At 31.4% G+C, this 17,311-nt stretch overlaps 1 protein-coding gene across 2 annotated transcripts in view; it reads right to left on the bottom strand.

Moving 5' to 3' along the window:
• LOC123010582 (insulin gene enhancer protein ISL-1) overlaps positions 1-17,311 on the bottom strand; it is a 57,603-nt gene that overhangs the window by 9,919 nt on the left and 30,373 nt on the right. For both annotated transcript variants that reach the window (XM_044407593.1, XM_044407592.1), the window contains exons 2-4: positions 14,596-14,788; positions 13,958-14,265; positions 7,387-7,688 (exon numbers count right to left, since the gene is read on the bottom strand). In XM_044407593.1, coding sequence (XP_044263528.1) covers positions 7,387-7,688; positions 13,958-14,265; positions 14,596-14,788 — 803 coding nt within the window. The remainder of the gene's footprint in view (positions 1-7,386; positions 7,689-13,957; positions 14,266-14,595; positions 14,789-17,311) is intronic.

A 17,311-nucleotide genomic window follows, 5' to 3' on the forward strand; every position in this document is an offset into this window, starting at 1 on the left:
TGGTGTTTACTGTTGGATTATTTACAACAACCCAAATGTCTCTATTGTTAAGAGTAATTCGGGTACCCGACTTAAGATTTACGACAGTTCAAATATCGTGACGAGAAGTATACATATTTTCAAAAGATCATGAGGCGACAATTCAAAGCCATAAGCCATCCATAAGTACATACTTATTAAAGTTCACGTTTCTTCCTTTATAGTCTCTTTCTGTAAAATTTTAAATAGCACCTCCATTTTATAATTATACAGGGTGTTATGTAAATAGAGCAAAATCTTTCGAGGAATTCTTTTTCCAAGAACGACTGTTAACGATAAAACGTATTTTCTTTTTTAAATGTTTGCATTTGCAAGTTACAGCTTTTTGAATGTGACAAATAAAAGGGAAAAAAGGTATCCTAAAAATATGGAATTAAGTAACAATATACCCTGTATATTCCGTTTTTATTGTTACAAATTTAAACAGGTGATAGAATATTCAATTTTAAGACAAAAGTTTCCTATAAACATGTTTCGAAAAAATGCTATGTATAAGGGAGCTACATCCCCTGAAAGAGATGTGTTTTTTACTGCGGTTTTTCTACTATTGCAGAATAGGTAAAATTACAAAAGTTGGTACAACTGATAACCTTTAAACACTTGAACAAATTTAAAGATCAGTTGTCGAAATTTTTAATCACAGGTCTCTTAAACGGTGAAATAAATTTAATTTTTAATTTTTATCCTCTTTATGGTCTGTAACACAGACTGATTTTACTCAAAAACGGTAAGTTGTATCAAAAAAAAAACGCAAGAGACCTCTTTTTTGTGAAAAACTATGAAATTTTGAATTGTGTGGCTGAAAGTGACAAGAACCAACAGACAAAATAGTTAGGGTACTTTCATCCTAACCCCCCCCCCCATGTTTAGGACGCCCCTGAGAAAAAATTTCGACATTTCATCTTTGAATTTATTTGGATGTACAGTTGGAGACAAAATACTTTGGTCGTCACTTTTCTGACACTTTTATGTAATTCAAGCTTTAACGTTAAAATGAATGACAATTTCAAATTAATGACAGCTACTATATCTTACTATCAAAAATATGTACAACTTATCAACTATGATTGACAGTAGCTAAAAATAAGGTTAACAGTCCTAAAGCATGGTTTACAATTTAATGTCACTAAGTGACATTGACGACCAAAGTATTTTGTCTCCAACTGTACCTATAAAGGTTATCAGTTGTACCAAATTTTGTAATTTTATCTACAATGGTTGCTGAAATATTGGAAAAAAATCCATTAAAAGATTTAGCTTCCTTATTTAATATTTTTCCGTTTTTCGATACATGTTCATAGGAAACTTTTATCTTAAAATTTAATGCTTAAATTTGTAACAATAAAAACGGAACACCCTGCATATAAATTTTGACAATTATCATTGTTGAAAGATGCGATCAGAAACGGACGCAAATTAAGTGGTCATAATTTACGTGTAAGAAATAATAACATTATTTTGAAATGTTTCACCAAAAAAAAATTATAAATAATTAAAGTAAAATTAGCTCAAGTAAACAAAGTTATCTCGATTTTAAACCAAATCAGGCGGTACCCGATTAAAGACAGCCGCACTTGTACTTTGAGAGTTATTGTTAATCCAGTCCAAAATTTCTTCAGAAATCAAAGGTTTATTAGAACTTGCATTGGTAAACCTTTGTCTCCTTCAAATTGCTCTGTTTTCTTCGATTTCCACAGTAATAAGACCAACGGTTGTTGATATCTATAAGGTACCTTACTCCTCTGGTTGAGTAATTTAAAAGAGCTTTATCTTTTTTAAACAAAATACAATAAAACGAAAATTATTAATAATCATATACACATAGGAATCGCGACCCAAGGTTTTGGGCTATTTATGAAGTTGGAGGATCTCCACCTTAATACATTTATAAAAAAAAAGATCTCTCCATTTAAAAATATCTAGTCCCAGTAACATTTTTTGGCTAGAAGTGGGAGTAATATAAACATGGACCTAGTATAGTTACCTACCTAATACTACCTACCTCTATGTATGTAAAATTTAAAAGTATAAGAGAGATGATTAATACCCGTTTTATAAGCATTTTATTATTTTATAGTTCTAACATACTATTATAAATAATATCGGGTCTTATTTGAAAGTTGATGTCGAAGTTGGCATTGCAAAATTGATTGTGAACGAACCCACCAAGATTAGCAAGATTAAGATTATGAAGATGGTTTGTGCATACCTACTACTAAAATTGTAATTGTAAGGTTATGTTACTTTGTTTATGTGTTCATGGTGTGTTCACAACGAGCTTGTCATGGCTAACTGCGACGTCGAATTTTAAAAAAAGTCCCTTTATAATTATAATTTAATAATAATAATTAATTAATTAATAAACAAATCGATTTTTTTTCTAACAGATGAAGTTTTTTTTCGTCTTTAAAACGATCTATCAAAAAATAGGAGATGTTGTTCAAAATTTTATTTAGCCTTTAACCAACAGACAATTAATTGAAATAAAAGATTGTCCATTGAAGTAAAGGATAGTTGGCAACACTAACCTATAAAAAGTATAGGTGCTCCTATAAATGTTTTATAAATAAGTAGTTTAACAAATTGTGGGTATACCTACTGAAATTTTGTAACGGGTGTTTTTCAAATTTGGCGTCAAAGCTATCCATGAAAGTTCGATTGTGAATGAACCATCGTATTCTTCTGACATTTGACACCTCGCCGGGCGTATTAAAAATTGTGGTCCGTTCACAACACACTCATATATCACCGCCAACTATGACTCCAAATTTAAATAAACATCCGTTAAATTGTAATGTACCTTTTTAAAGGTCCTATTTAAATTCCATAAACTGAAATACATGATTTTCAAATTTCTACCTTCATTTGTTTTAGAGTCACAGGGCTAACTTGCTTTTTTTTAATGTCAAGAAAGATAAGATTTATTATTTTGAAAAGATTTTTTTAAGACAGTAATGAACTAAAAAATAGTAGATACAATTTGAAAATACATAGGTATAGTTTTTACCTATTCTACACAAGAAGTTCAAAGTGTAGGTAGCTTTTATTACTTATGTTTTAGTTTTCGTAAATGTTTGGTTAGTTTGGAGAGTAAAAACAAAAGTGGCAGGTACCTAAGTAGTTAAATATAACATTATAGTCATGCAGCTCTTTTGGCTTTTCGACTGTTTTAAAATAGATAGTTTATCACCCACATTTAGCGATAAAATATTGTTTACTACGAGGGGAAACTGATCGCTTCTGCATTAGAATGGTATGAAAACATTATTTTGCAACTCCTCAACCGCAACTCGTGTTCTCATACCATACCACCCAGATCACCACATGCGCGAGTTTCTTCTTCCATCGTTTCTTATCGCTCAAAAAGCATGTCGTTGTGCTTCCAAACGTCATAAATAACATGCCACAAAAAGTCGAGACGGGCAAGAAGAAGTCATCCTGTTCAAGGTTAAAAAACTAGTTTGACATGACGAGACTCATGTCTCCGTGTTCGCGAACGGTAGCGGTGGTTCAAATGTTGGGCCAGTGCGAACGTAGACACGAACACGACCCCCTCTATCCCTTAGAAAAAAACCGAAATCGACCGGTTGGGTTCATGTGTGACGCAGACGATTGGTTGGCGACGGGAGGCGGGGACAAGCACAGCTGATAAGAAACGCCTCCTGAGATTTACGACGTAAACGACCTGAGAGGTGGGGGGTGTTCAATTATAGATTGGACAATCTGTTGGGATGCTACGATTGCTACGCCACTAATCAATAATAACACGGTTGTGTACGGCTGTGCGACAGTCCAGCAACTTTTCGACAACGACTGACTTCCCACTGGGATTGTCGCGAGGTTTTAGACCACAAATACTTTACTTTTTAGTATGTTTTATAAATAATGGGTAGACTATTTTGTACTAAAAGTAATTCTGAAAGAGACGTAGCGATTTGCTTCCATTGAAAAATATGTTTTTATTCTGAAAATTGAACAAAAGTAATAGCTGCTTTGGTTTAAAAATGGACAAAAAATTAAAAAAAAAACCTAATTCTGGTACACCTGTATTATCTATTACTACATGTTACTCTTTACAACTCTCTTGGGCAATTTAGGACAACTTCACAATTTTTTTGACAGTACGATTTTAGAACTTTAATAATTTTATAAAAATATAACAAAACCTGTATGCAGACATCTACAGGTTGCCTAGAATAAGAAGGGCCTCGAGATGCGCAGAAGATTGAAAGAGCGAGAGTCTCTGTAAGACAGTCATGGACAACCGCTACAGCTGAGATACAGCCTGTGAAACGATTTGGTTCTATTCTTGCACCAAAAACTGTACCTTCTTTTCGCGGGAATGTGTCGATGGGAACAGCAGAAGTGTCTATAAAAAAATGAAGCTCCTGGGAACATTATACAGGGTGCGCCAGAACTCGCGCCCCAGAGAAAATTTTCAAGTAAGGTAAGATACCAGGAACATGAAAAAAATGTTTAAAAAATTCTATCTGTCAAAAAATTTTGACATTTATTTTTTGACGTTTGACATTTTTTTTCTATCTATTTAATGATACTGATGATCTTGTATATGTTTTTTTTACAATTATTTAGTAAAGGGACAAAAATTTTGCCAATAAAAGCCACAAATAACATTAAACAGAGTTACAATTTAGGATACAGCTTCCTTGTTTCCTCTTTTAATAGCCTATAGCAAAAAAACTTGGAAAATTATTTTGACAACAGAAATAAATAGAGTCAAAGTGCAAACTTTAAACCCTCATAACTTCGAAATTTTTATAGCTAAAATTTTTTTAACATTTTTTCCATGTTCTTGGTAGCTTACCTTATATGGCATTTTTCTCTGGGGCACGAGTTCTGGCGCACCCTGTATTTTGCCCATCACTGCACTTGCGACTCAGGGTCAGTAGATACCTATGTACAGTACCAGAGATTTGAAGAAGTCCATTAATTGTTAAAATATTTTAAAATGCCTATACAAAATTCATAGAAATTAACTTGCTGTATGAGCTAAAATTATATATTTTTACATATACACACCACAGGATGTTCCCTTTTTATTGTTACAAATTTAAACATGCTTCAAAAACTATGTAAGGGAGCTATACCCTCTAAAAAGAATTTATTTTAAATTATGTTGTTTACGGTCCGTAACACAATTTTTAAATTGATTTTACTCAAAAACGGTAAGTTGTATCGAAAGAAACCTATTTTTTGTGAGAAACGATGGGATTAAGATTTTGTTGCTGGAAGCCAAGAAACTACAGATAAGATAGTTAGGCAGTTTTTACTCTTTTTAGTACTTTTTACCTCGCACTTTAGTACGCCCCTGATTAAACATTTCGACATTTGATCTTTCAATTCGTTTAAGTGTTTGACCTGACCTGACCTGACCTGACCTGATTTGCCAAATATTGTAATTTTATCTTAAATGATTTCAAAAGCCCACTTAATTAACAATGAAAATAAACCGATAAAATCAGTTTTTCGTGATTATTTCAAAAATTGCAAGTATAGGACATGTTGATAAAAGTCTTCATAAAAATCGATGTTTTTTTCGATTGCTGTTGAGAAAATAGGGTTTTGAAAAAACTGAGTTATAGCTCTTTTTTTTTGATAACCATTTTCAAAAAATCATATTAGCCTTGAAATCTGAGAGTTGAGCTACTTTAGAATATTCTTCAGACATTTAGTTATCCAAAGCAAAAAAATAATTTACTTATTGGGTCTTACTTGGGTCTACGTTTTACGTTACGTTTGATGAAAAAAATTCAATAAAAATTTCAAGTTGGCGCCAATTTCTCATGGTTCCAAAGTTCAGCCATTTTGAGAGTAATTTAGTTGAATTGAGAATGGTCGATTTTGGTTATATACAAAATTTCAAAGACGTAGCTACATTGGAAGTTGAAAAGTTTCTAAAGTAGGCCCTACAAAAATCACCTGTGTATGTATCAAGCAATACAATCCATTATTTTTTGTCATCCATTACCTACTTCTTGTCAGTGATTAGCAATTATTGTCTCACAATTGGTAAAAAGTCCTTTTTGATCTACCTGTCGTATTTATAAATCTTTCTATTTTTTATTTAGTAGATATGTATCTTTTCGTTCTAGGTAGGTATTTATTTTAAAACTTTGTTATGCATGTCTAATATTAAATATCCAGGTTTGTTGATAGCACTATAAAAAACAAATTAAAAAAATCATTATAATTATTACATACAGGATGTTTCCCACAACTTTACGAGGCTTGCGCTTAATATACGCACCCAAATATACAAAAATTACAAAACACTGGATACAAAAAATACACATTCAATTATTTAATTTTTGGAAACCCGTGACAGTAATTACTGTTGTCAAATTACTGTTACATTAATAGTCATAAACTGCAGTTTTTCAGAAACAATTATCATTTGTTCTATCAAGAGACGGCATGATTTGAATATGATTCTAGTTTATCTATCTTAATCACAAACTAACTAAAAACATTGTAATTTTTGAAAGGGTGAACAAACTAGATAAGATTATCCAATTTTTCAAAATTTGTAATCGAGTTCGTATCGGAATATGCATTATTGATTGCATCTTACAGGCGCAGGCCTCGTAAAATTATGTGAAACATCCTGTATGTAATGAAATTATCATTTACCTCGCATTGCTTTTATTTTTTAAGTGTTTCGATTATCTACTAGTTGTCTCATCTTTAGAATAAGAAAAAGTTCCGAACTTGTTATAAGTTGACATTTATTTATGTTTTGTTATAAGATTTTATGTATGTTTATTCGAATATTTATGTGCCGAAGTTTCTGGTATAATTTAACAACAGTTAAATTTTATGGGTTTAATTATTATTCGTGAGCTAACGTTTGGTGTTTCTATAGCAATTATGGAACCGCGAACCGATAAAATTTAACTGAAGTTAAATCGTACCAGAAACTGGACCTTAATGGCTCATCATGGTTTTTGTAATAGCTATTTATTGTTTATATCACAAAAATGTTAATTCCTTTAATTATTTTTTGGCAACATGCACACCTACGTGACAAAAACTTCTTCAAAATTAATTAAAATGGTAAAAAGATAAATGGAGTCACTTTTTAGATGTTGTTACGACTTTCGATGTGTACACTTAATTTGTGCTAATGCTTCATTTTAAATAATTGCACTAATTTCACACTTAATTAAAATTTAACGTGGACACGCCTCTACCAACCGAACAAATTGCTTGCACCGTAAATCATCTCTCACAAAAACCAAATTTCATTCATTACAAAAATAACTAATGCTTTGCTTCTTTCCTCAATATCTGCATGGTTTGAGCGAATTCACTAATGAAAGAACTAACCTTTTCCTGTTGCATCTGCTGTTTCATAAGCAGGGTCTTTTTTTTATCCTTGCACCTCTTGTTCTGGAACCAAACCCTGATGACTCTCGGCGAAAGTCCCGTCATTTCGACCAGCTGCTCCTTCATCAAGGCATCTGGCCGAGGATTGGCTGCATAGCAAGTCCTCAATGTGTGCAACTGTTTTTCGTTGAGAACAGTGCGCACTCGCGTCGGTTTGCCATCGCTGCCCCCGCCGCCGCCCCCAGAGCCCTTCCGAATCCCGCCGCCGCCGCCCTTGTGCGACCCACTCTCCGAGCCGGAATCTGCAACAGCCGACACAAAGATGAATTCTTCAGCCCAGTTTATAGAAAATTCTCTTTGTCCGAAACCAGAACGTATATAATTCCTGATGCTAATCCACGGAATATTAGAAATAATCCGACTGGCCGGCGTCCATTAGCAAAGTCCGCTAATTCTGGACCCGAGTCCGGGGATTAGCAAGGCGTGAAACACTGGTCAATGCAGATTAGGCGATTAAAGCGCCACTCTTTGTGAATAGATGAGTGGACGCCGGCTTTACCTTAATCACCCGAATTAACTCTGACGGGAAATTGACAAGGAAATGTTTGGTTTAGAGCTACGTGTGATGGTCCATTGATGATTTTCTTATGGGGAAGGAATTGTTTGGACTGCGTGAAATGTTAACCCTTCGGAGACGGTCAAGCTTTGATGTTAAACCCAACGCAAATATTTAAAAAGTAAAAATGCTCAACCTTGGAGGTTTTAAACTAAATAAAACCTTTCTAAACATGTACTTAAGCGACCTTTAAAATACTTCAAATGATCTCGGAGGGACCTCACAAGCTAACATCTAAACATTACAATTGTTTTCTTTATTTTTTTTTGTTCACACAAAATATTAAATATTTTTTAATGCAACTACGTATCGCTCATTTGCATGATCTTCACATGAATATTTTGTAAATCAAGTTTCTTATACAGTTGCAACAATTTGATGTAATCAACTAGATCATTACTGACATTTTAATTGGGAGCAAACTGGTTTTAATTGATATTTATTTTAAAAGTTATTTCAATACTTTTTAGCAGATGTGCAGAAATGCAGCAAAATGATACCAATGGAATTTTTTATGACCACATTTGATGGTTCTTTTTTAAAGCATTCTACCAATTCCAAATGGACTACCGTCTTTATTAAAATAACTTTAGATTTTTGAAATTTTACAAATCTAGGTATAATACTCGAATACCTTCTTAATTAATTTTACCTACCTTACATATTAATTTCTCATTTTGAGTTATGTTTGATGTAATTAAGCATTACTTATCCTCCTGGATTTACAAGCATTACAGATCAGTGCAAAGAAATAAATAAGTAACATGCGAATATGTATTAAATTAATAAGATATAAAAGCTCTCACAATATATTTTTTATGTTGTAGCAATAAGTGTTGCATAACATGGGTATAGAAAAACACATAATTCAATTTACATACTTATATTTTTTATTTCAGGTAGACTTGTAAGTTAAATATTTTTTGATGTCTCTTGACCTATTTCAGTTATTCAGAAAGTTAATTCAAATTACTGATGCTGTTGTAATTATTATTATGGGTTCTATGAAGGTTATACAGAGTGGTTATAAATGATTTTCATCTAGCCAGCTGTGAATTTTCCATGTAAAATAAAAAATGCCGCTTTACGCAAATAAGGGTACCTACTTGTTTCAACTCAAAATTAAAAAATCGCCGTTTTCTAAGCGTCCACTTCGAAAATAGACTTCAATTATAAACTTGTTTTCTTCCAAAGTATACATTATTATCAATTCTTATTGGTAATAAATTAAAACAATAAAAGTTTAATTAACCACAATTTATTATTAATCTAATGACAGAACTAGAGCTTTCAAAAAAATATAGCGGCACAAATAAAGTTACATGCAAAAAAATTCCAAAGCTGGCTAGATGAAAATCATTTATAACCACTCTGTACTTTATAACGGTCTTTTTTTACATTATTATTTTATCACCCAGAAAATAATGTAAATTTTAAAATTGTGTATTTTTCCCTCAATTTATGTTTTTTGTGTAGAAGCAAAGTGATACGAAATATAGATACGAAATTGTTCGAATAACTAAGCATCTATTAAAATTATAATCTAAAAACCTTTTAATTTTCGAATTTTATATTTATACTATTAAACTTTAAACAGGGTGCGCCAGAAATCGTGCCCCAGAGAAAAATGCCATGTAAGGTAAGATACCAGGAACATGAAAAAAAATGTTAAAAAAAGTCTATTTATAAAAATTTCGAAGGTATGAGAGTTTAATTTTTGCATTTTTTCTCTGAGGCGCGAGTTCTAACACACCCTGTATGTATTCTAGGTATTTTCTTGAATTTGAATAAAAGTTATTATTAAATACACTTGTTTATAATATAAAATTTTTAATATACCGGGTGGGGCATCCGTTACGCCCAAAAAGAAAATCCCCACTTCTAATTAAATAAAATTGTTGAATTTTTTCACACTTACCTGGGCATTAGTAAGGTACATTCTCTAATTTTTTGGTAATTTTTCATTCACAAACAAAGCCAAAAAAAAAATAAAAAGTACTTTTCTCCCAAAAAATTTAATTCTAATTTTTATACTAACCTACGCAGATTCACTTCCTATAATTGTTTACAAAATCAGAAAAAAAATCCAATTAGATTTTGAATTAAACGCAATTTTCCATCTTAACTGTGAAAATCATTTTTATTTATGACCTGCTACTTGTGCCATCGTAAATTTAGGTGACAATGGGGAACTGCAGTTTTGGTAAGATTCCAAGGTTTACAACAAAACGACCCTTTAATGCGGTCGGCTACCAGTAAATGATTCTTTTGTTGGCAAATTATACCATTTTGTCATAAATCACGGGTCTGGTTTGTGTTTAAATAAAAAAAGCGATTATTTGGATAACCAAGTCAAAATTTGATATTGTGATATCAAAGTTTGATGCGCTAACAGGTACAGAGTCATTTAGTGTAAAAACTTTATAGGTAAATTAACAGAAAGTATTCATAAAACACACAAAACTGTTACGGATTCATTTATTATCCAAAAAAATTATAAAAATTCTCAAATTATACCCTATCAACAATTAGTTAGGTATATGAAATATCGCCAGTTTTAATTAATTTGAAGTCGCGATTTATCAAGTGCGCGTAACTGATGCCCCAGCCTGTATATTATTTATCTCGAGGTAAGTCCCAGTATCATTCATGTAGTAAACATTTTATGTTGTGTCGTTTATTTTAAGGCTTCAGCTCAGTGATTTATAAAAGAAAAGATTGTTTATTTTTTTAAGTTATTACTTCCTATCAGCGTGGATTATCTACATCTTCAAAATTGTTAACAACTAACTATTTTTCTTCTTGATAAAATAACTAATTAAAAAAGACGAGGTTTTAGAAGAAAATAGAAAAAAATCTGACAAATTCAAAAGCTAAAGGACAATTTAAATGCAGAAATGTTTTATTTGTCCACCAAGTTAAGTAGTGTTATAAATGCCATAAGCATTTTGTATTATTAAAATTAAATATAACAATGCAGTAGGGAAAAAATTACTTTCTATAAAACATGGGAAAAATGTAGAAATAGATGTATATCCAAAAAATTCACTTTTTTTTAAATAAATTTAAAACGATAAAAAATACTTTTGGATATATTTAAAAAGAAAACTATTATAATGAATAAATAAACAGTACTAACAGCAGTGATATGATGTGAAACAAAATTAATGTTTTTCCGGTCTTGTACAAAAACATTTCTGAATTTCTTAAGTGGCAAAGCTCCAAGAAACTGTGATGTGGAAAATTTATTTCTAGAAAAGTTTTTTTTATCTTTTATATGTAACTTAAAACGAATGCACAGTTTTGCAATAAAAAGTCATTTTGCCCTTTTTAGCAAAAATGTAGTGATTTAATGAATAATTTGTTGTTGTATACGTACTGTCTTGTTAATATTTAAAAAATGCACGCGTCCAGAATAACAAAATTTTTAAAGTAAAAAAATACATATCTATAATTATGTAGCCGGATTGAGTTTACAGAAGGAGAAAAAAAGTATGTTTGATTTTACGTCAAAACTGCAAAGGAAAAACATTTTATGCTTCACCTGAGACGAGCAAATCTGTAATTAAAACTTCATTATTCTGATTCAGTAGGAAGAAAATTTTTTTTTTATTTTGGACTTAATAATAATAATTTTTCTCTGTTGTTTAAATCTCATCACATTGGCGGTTTTACTTTTTTGACACCAATGTCACTTTGACAATTAACTAATTAATTGAATAATGATTGTTCTTGTTAAAAACGACTTTGTATTTTTTATCTTATTAAAGCTGTTTTTTTGAGTTGCCATTTATAAAAATTATGTTTTTCACAAACATTTTTGTTATTTAACTTACGCAAACTCATTTGTCAAAGTGGCATCGTTGTCAAAAAAAGTAAAACCGCCAATATGATGGAATTTATAACGCAGAAATAGTACATTACAAACATTACATTATAAACGAGGTGGTAAAGTGGGCATTATCTACTCCGAATGCTCACCTATACATGCATAAAGCACAAGGGGTACAGCCATTGCCACCGAGGTTTGTATGCTAGGTATTTGATTCACAATTAACATTATTTTTGGTCAGAAATTTGAATAAAATAAAATGTTAACAATTAAAGTTAAGGTCCAAACGTGGCAGGCCATCCAAATTGCGTTTGATTTTTGACATTTCAGAAATTTCAATGAAATAATGTGTAAATCTGATATTAAAATTGTTGAAATGGAGCAGCGTATTCCCGCAGAAATAAGAAAAAACGGCGACAGAAGCAATTAAATACTAATTATGTAAAATATTTTATTCACAATCATGTTATTTGCTGATTACTAACCTTTTAAAGGTTGGGAAACACATGATTAAATTTAATGAGGAGTAGTAATATTATTTCTCTTGGGCGGTAATATGTAGGTTTGCTAACGTTAAGATTACAAAAATTCCCGGTATGTTTGTAATCTTAACGTTGACAAACCTTCATATTACCGCCCAAGGGATAAAATGATATTACTTACTGTTCATGAGATTTAATGATGTGTTTCCCAACCTTTAAAAAGTTAGTAATCGGCATATTACATTAGTGATTGTGAATAAAATAATTCAATTAATTAATTAATTAATTGTCAAAGTAACATCGTTGTCAAAAAATATAACCGCCAATGTGAGAAAATTTAAACAGCAGAGAAAATTTATTATTATACTTAAGTTCAAAATCAAGAGAAAAATGTGGAAAACATTTTTCCACTGCGACAGAATAATAAAGTTTTAATTATACAAGACGCGCCAGAACTCGCGCCCCAGAGAAAATTTTCAACTAAGGTAAGATACCAGGAACATGAAAAAAACGTTTAAAAAATTTTTCAATTTAGGATACAGCTTCCTTGTTTCCTCTTTTAATAGCCTATAGCAAAAAAACTTGGAAAATTATGTTTCCAACAGAAATAAATAGATTCAAAGTGCAAACTTTAAACCGTCATAACTTCGAAATTTTTATAGATAAAATTTTTTTAACATTTTTTCCATGTTCCTAGTATCTTATCTTATATGGCATTTTTCTCTGGGGCGCAAGTTCTGGCGCACCCTGTATATTTGCTTGTTTCAGGTAAAGAGTTTTTGCAAATCGTAAAAAAGTTTAACGTATTACAGCAAATGGCCGTTGCTAAGAAATCAAAAAATAAGTCGTTTACGTAAACGTCTTTGAATTGACGGAATACGCCTTTTGCCCTTAAAAAACGTACACGCGACAATTAATTGTCGTTGTCGTTAAGGTTAACGTTAAACTAAACGGTTTACAAAAACTTTCTAATTTCTACTTTGACTATAATACAGGATGTCCCACGAGAAATAATGACCATGAAAAAAATTTTGTAGCAACCAAAATCCCATTTCAAAGATAACGTGGATATTAAAATATTTAGATTTAATAAATTAAACATAGTGACCAAACAGCACTTCAACTTTAATTTATAAAATGTCAAATCTTGGAGAATTTGGTGAAAATTACTAAAATGTTGCCGAAAAGACCAACAAAATCCTCATTTATGAAAAATTTCTGAAAAACGCTTCGCAGACAGCACGTTTCTATTCAGCGCGATATCCAAATAGACGGGTTTCCTAAAATTGGAGTAAGGTATTTTGACTGATAGAAATTTGTCAAAAGTAAAAATATGATTACTAACTATGTTTAATTAATTAAAACGAAATATCGTTATCTATGAAATGTAATGTTGGTTGCTTCAAAAAATTTTTCAGGCTCATTATTACTCGTGGGACAGCCTGTATAATATTTTCAAAACTTATTTAATTGATATACCTATTTCATTATAAGAAATACGTTTTGCATTGAATAAAATATAACGTTGAGTGAATTAAACATTATAAGATTTCATTAACACTTAATTACTAAAATACTTAGTATTTTCTTCTATACCTTTTTGTTATTGAAATTGTTAAATTAAAAAGTAGAAGTCCTTACCCGACATGCATCCGAGTTCCGTGGAATTGCTGTTGTGATTGTTGTTGCTCAAGCTGGTGTTATTATTACTTTCTGTTGAGGGCAGATGCGGCGTCGTCGGTATGGTGGTCTTCTCCATGTGGTCGTGGTCCTCTTTGCAGTACAAATTTCCACCGTCTCTTAACGCGAACTCATCTCCAGGTACTAACGGTCGTGAACAAGCACAACACTTGAAGCACTTTATGTGATAAATCTTGCTTTTTGCCCGCATCACAAAATCATCTTTGCTAAACGACGACCCGCACCTGTCACATTTCGCCCCAAACAACCTGGAAATGTGAGAAAATTGACCCACTGTGTGTGGTTAACTGTCACGTGTGTAATTTGAGATTCGGTTTGTTTAAGGGGGCGCGGGAAAAGTCACATATGGGCCACCGGCAGGATGAAACCGTTGCCAAAATCACGTCGATTTGACTTTGATAAACATCAAAAGAGGGGGCGAATAAGACACAGCTGCGATAGGAAATTTCAAAGTGAATAAACAAACGACATTGGAGGTCTTGTCAACCAAATCATAAGATGAAAAATAACGATTTAGAAATGTTTAATTACGTTTTTGTGAATTGAAATAGTGTTGTGTTTAATTTAATTTTACAAACCTCACATAGTCTCTCTTGCAGTACGTTTTACCATCTCGCACAAAGCACGTGCAGGATTCGTCCAAGAACTGTCGACACTCCTGGCATTTTAGACAGGCTGCATGCCATTCCAAATCTGGTGCCACCCTCAGGATGTATTGGTCATGGATTTGGCCACCGCAACCCACGCAGTGGCTCAGCCGTCGAGGCTTTTCTGCAAATTAAATAATTTATTTAAAACAACTCAAATCTCCCAATATAAAAAAGACACTTTTATCTATTTTTTGAATTTTGAATCAGATATTCATACGGTACATATTAAAAATAAAATTGTTGTACAGACTGCCTCAACTAAGATTTTTAAATTCTTTTTCTTAAAATATATTTTTCTTAAAAAACAAATTTTACACATAGAGAGTGTGCCCCAGGAAAAAAATTCAACTAAAATAAGATAATAGTCTTTAGCAAAAAATCTTGGGGAATTATTTTTCCAAGAAAAATAAAGAGTCAAAGTGCAAAATTTAAACTCTCATGACTTCGAAATTTTTACAGATAGAATTTTTTTTTAACATTTTTTCCATGTTCCTGGTATCTTACTTTACATGACATTTTTCTCTGGGGCGCGAGTTCTGGCGCACCTGTATGTGTTCAGGTACGTTTAAAAATTGTGTCTAAACAATCATCTTATACGTAATACCTACATTCTTTCAAATCATACGTACTTAGGAAATTATTATTTAAATACTATTCCAAATTTAAATTTAAACAAAGCAATGATATAAAATTCTATGGACCTTAGTATGTGTATGAAATATGAAATTATTTATCAAATACTATATTGTATGCACCAACATGTACAACTGCGAGCATTAAATTTTGGTAGGTAATATAATTTTGAAACTTCATCTTTTTGTCAAAAAGATTCCTGTGTAATTTTGTCTGTTGTCAATTTTCTTTCAAAAATGAGTATAAATGTCAAAACACCATGTCATGTCAATTTCAAGACAGCTATTTGACATCTACACGTTCGTCTCCCAAAAGAGCATGTTAGGTTGTTAGGCAATGACATTGACTACTAAAATTTAATGTTCGCAATTGTAGGTACACTGGCGGACACGGAATTTTGAACGACTTGACATTCGAGTGACAAAAATGTAAACCGGGCAAATAACCTCACTTTCGGTTTTTGTAATTTTTATCATGATAGCTAGAGAAAAAGTGACAACAAATCAAAATAATTTATTGAACTTATATAAAAATACGTATTGCTGGCATTATTGTATTAGAAATTTGGCGCCAAAAATAAATTTCAACTAACTTTTTTCCGTATATACATCCTTTTTCTTCAAAGTATTTGTAGCAAGAATCTCAACTAAGGTGTGTTTTTTTAAATGGAAATGTCAAACAGTCTTAACGTTGGCACCCCTAGTAAATTCATTTATGGTAATTTTAATAAAGGCAGTTGGAAGTTCCGGTTTTAATTTGAAAACAATGTCATTAAACATCAATACAAAAAATCGTCTAAGAAAATTTAGAGACGAAACACCAAAAAAGAAACAAATTCGGTACCGCTACCAGTTTTTGGAAATTTGGAAACGAATAGTTCGCAAGCAGGAAGTTAAAAAAAGGGCTCGTTAAAATGTAGATGCAATTTGTAATGCAGGTTTGCTAAACATTCTCAATTTTTAGCAAAAAATTGACAAGAATACAAAATAAGCATGAATGAGAAAGAACTTGGGAAAGAATGCAATTAAATTAGTGTCTTGTGCATCGTTTTTGAGGAACGAGTTGAAAAAGTAACAATTTTAAAATTAAAGCTAGAGAAGAATTTATAAAATGCATCAACTTTGAGTTCATTTTAATAAATTACACAAAATTTATTGCCCATCATCATAATACCTACTTGTATCTTTTGCTAAATAACATTTTTCTGTATACAGATTGCGCCAGAACTCGCGCACCAGAGAAAATTTTCAAGTAAGGTAAGATACCAGGAACATGAAAAAAATGTTAAAAAAATTCTATCTGTCAAAAAATTTTGACATTTATTTTTTGACGTTTGACATTTTTTTATATCTATTTAAGGATACTGTCGATCTTGTATACGTTTTATTTACAATTATTTAGTAAAGGGACAAAAATTTTGCCAATAAAAGCCACAAATAACATTGAACAGAGTTACAATTTAGGATACAGCTTCTTTGTTTCCTCTTTTAATAGCCTATAGCAAAAAAAAACTTGGAAAATTATTTTTGTAACAGAAATAAATAGAGTCAAATTGCAAACTTTAAACCCTCATAACTTCGAAATTTTAATAGATAAAAATTTTTTAACATTTTTTCCATGTTCCTGGTATCTTATCTTATATGACACTTTTCTCTGGAGCTCGAGTTCTGGCGCACCCTGTATACATTCTTTTTCTTCAAAGTTTCTAGACTTGATTGATTAATAATCATTGATTAATTATTGATTATTATATTGATTATTATTTTATTATGAAAGAAAGATTAAAAAAGTCGTAGAGAGGTATAAGTACATAGTAAAGTATACATACTACGTAGGTACATAGGAACACCAGGAAATAATTAATATTTTTTTAAGAAATTTGGCGGTTTACGATTTACTATCACGTTAAGCATGCGTTATCATAATTTTTGTCCTTTTTGCTCTTAATGTTTTTTATCTGTTTTAAAGAAGTTTATTGGTTGACACAATGTCTTCAAGGTAAAGGGATCAA

Source organism: Tribolium madens, unplaced genomic scaffold (assembly GCF_015345945.1).
Source record: "Tribolium madens isolate multiple individuals breed KSU strain unplaced genomic scaffold, Tmad_KSU_1.1 Scaffold_91;HRSCAF=231;Tcas5.2_LG7, whole genome shotgun sequence".
NCBI classification, from domain to species: Eukaryota; Metazoa; Arthropoda; class Insecta; order Coleoptera; family Tenebrionidae; genus Tribolium; species Tribolium madens.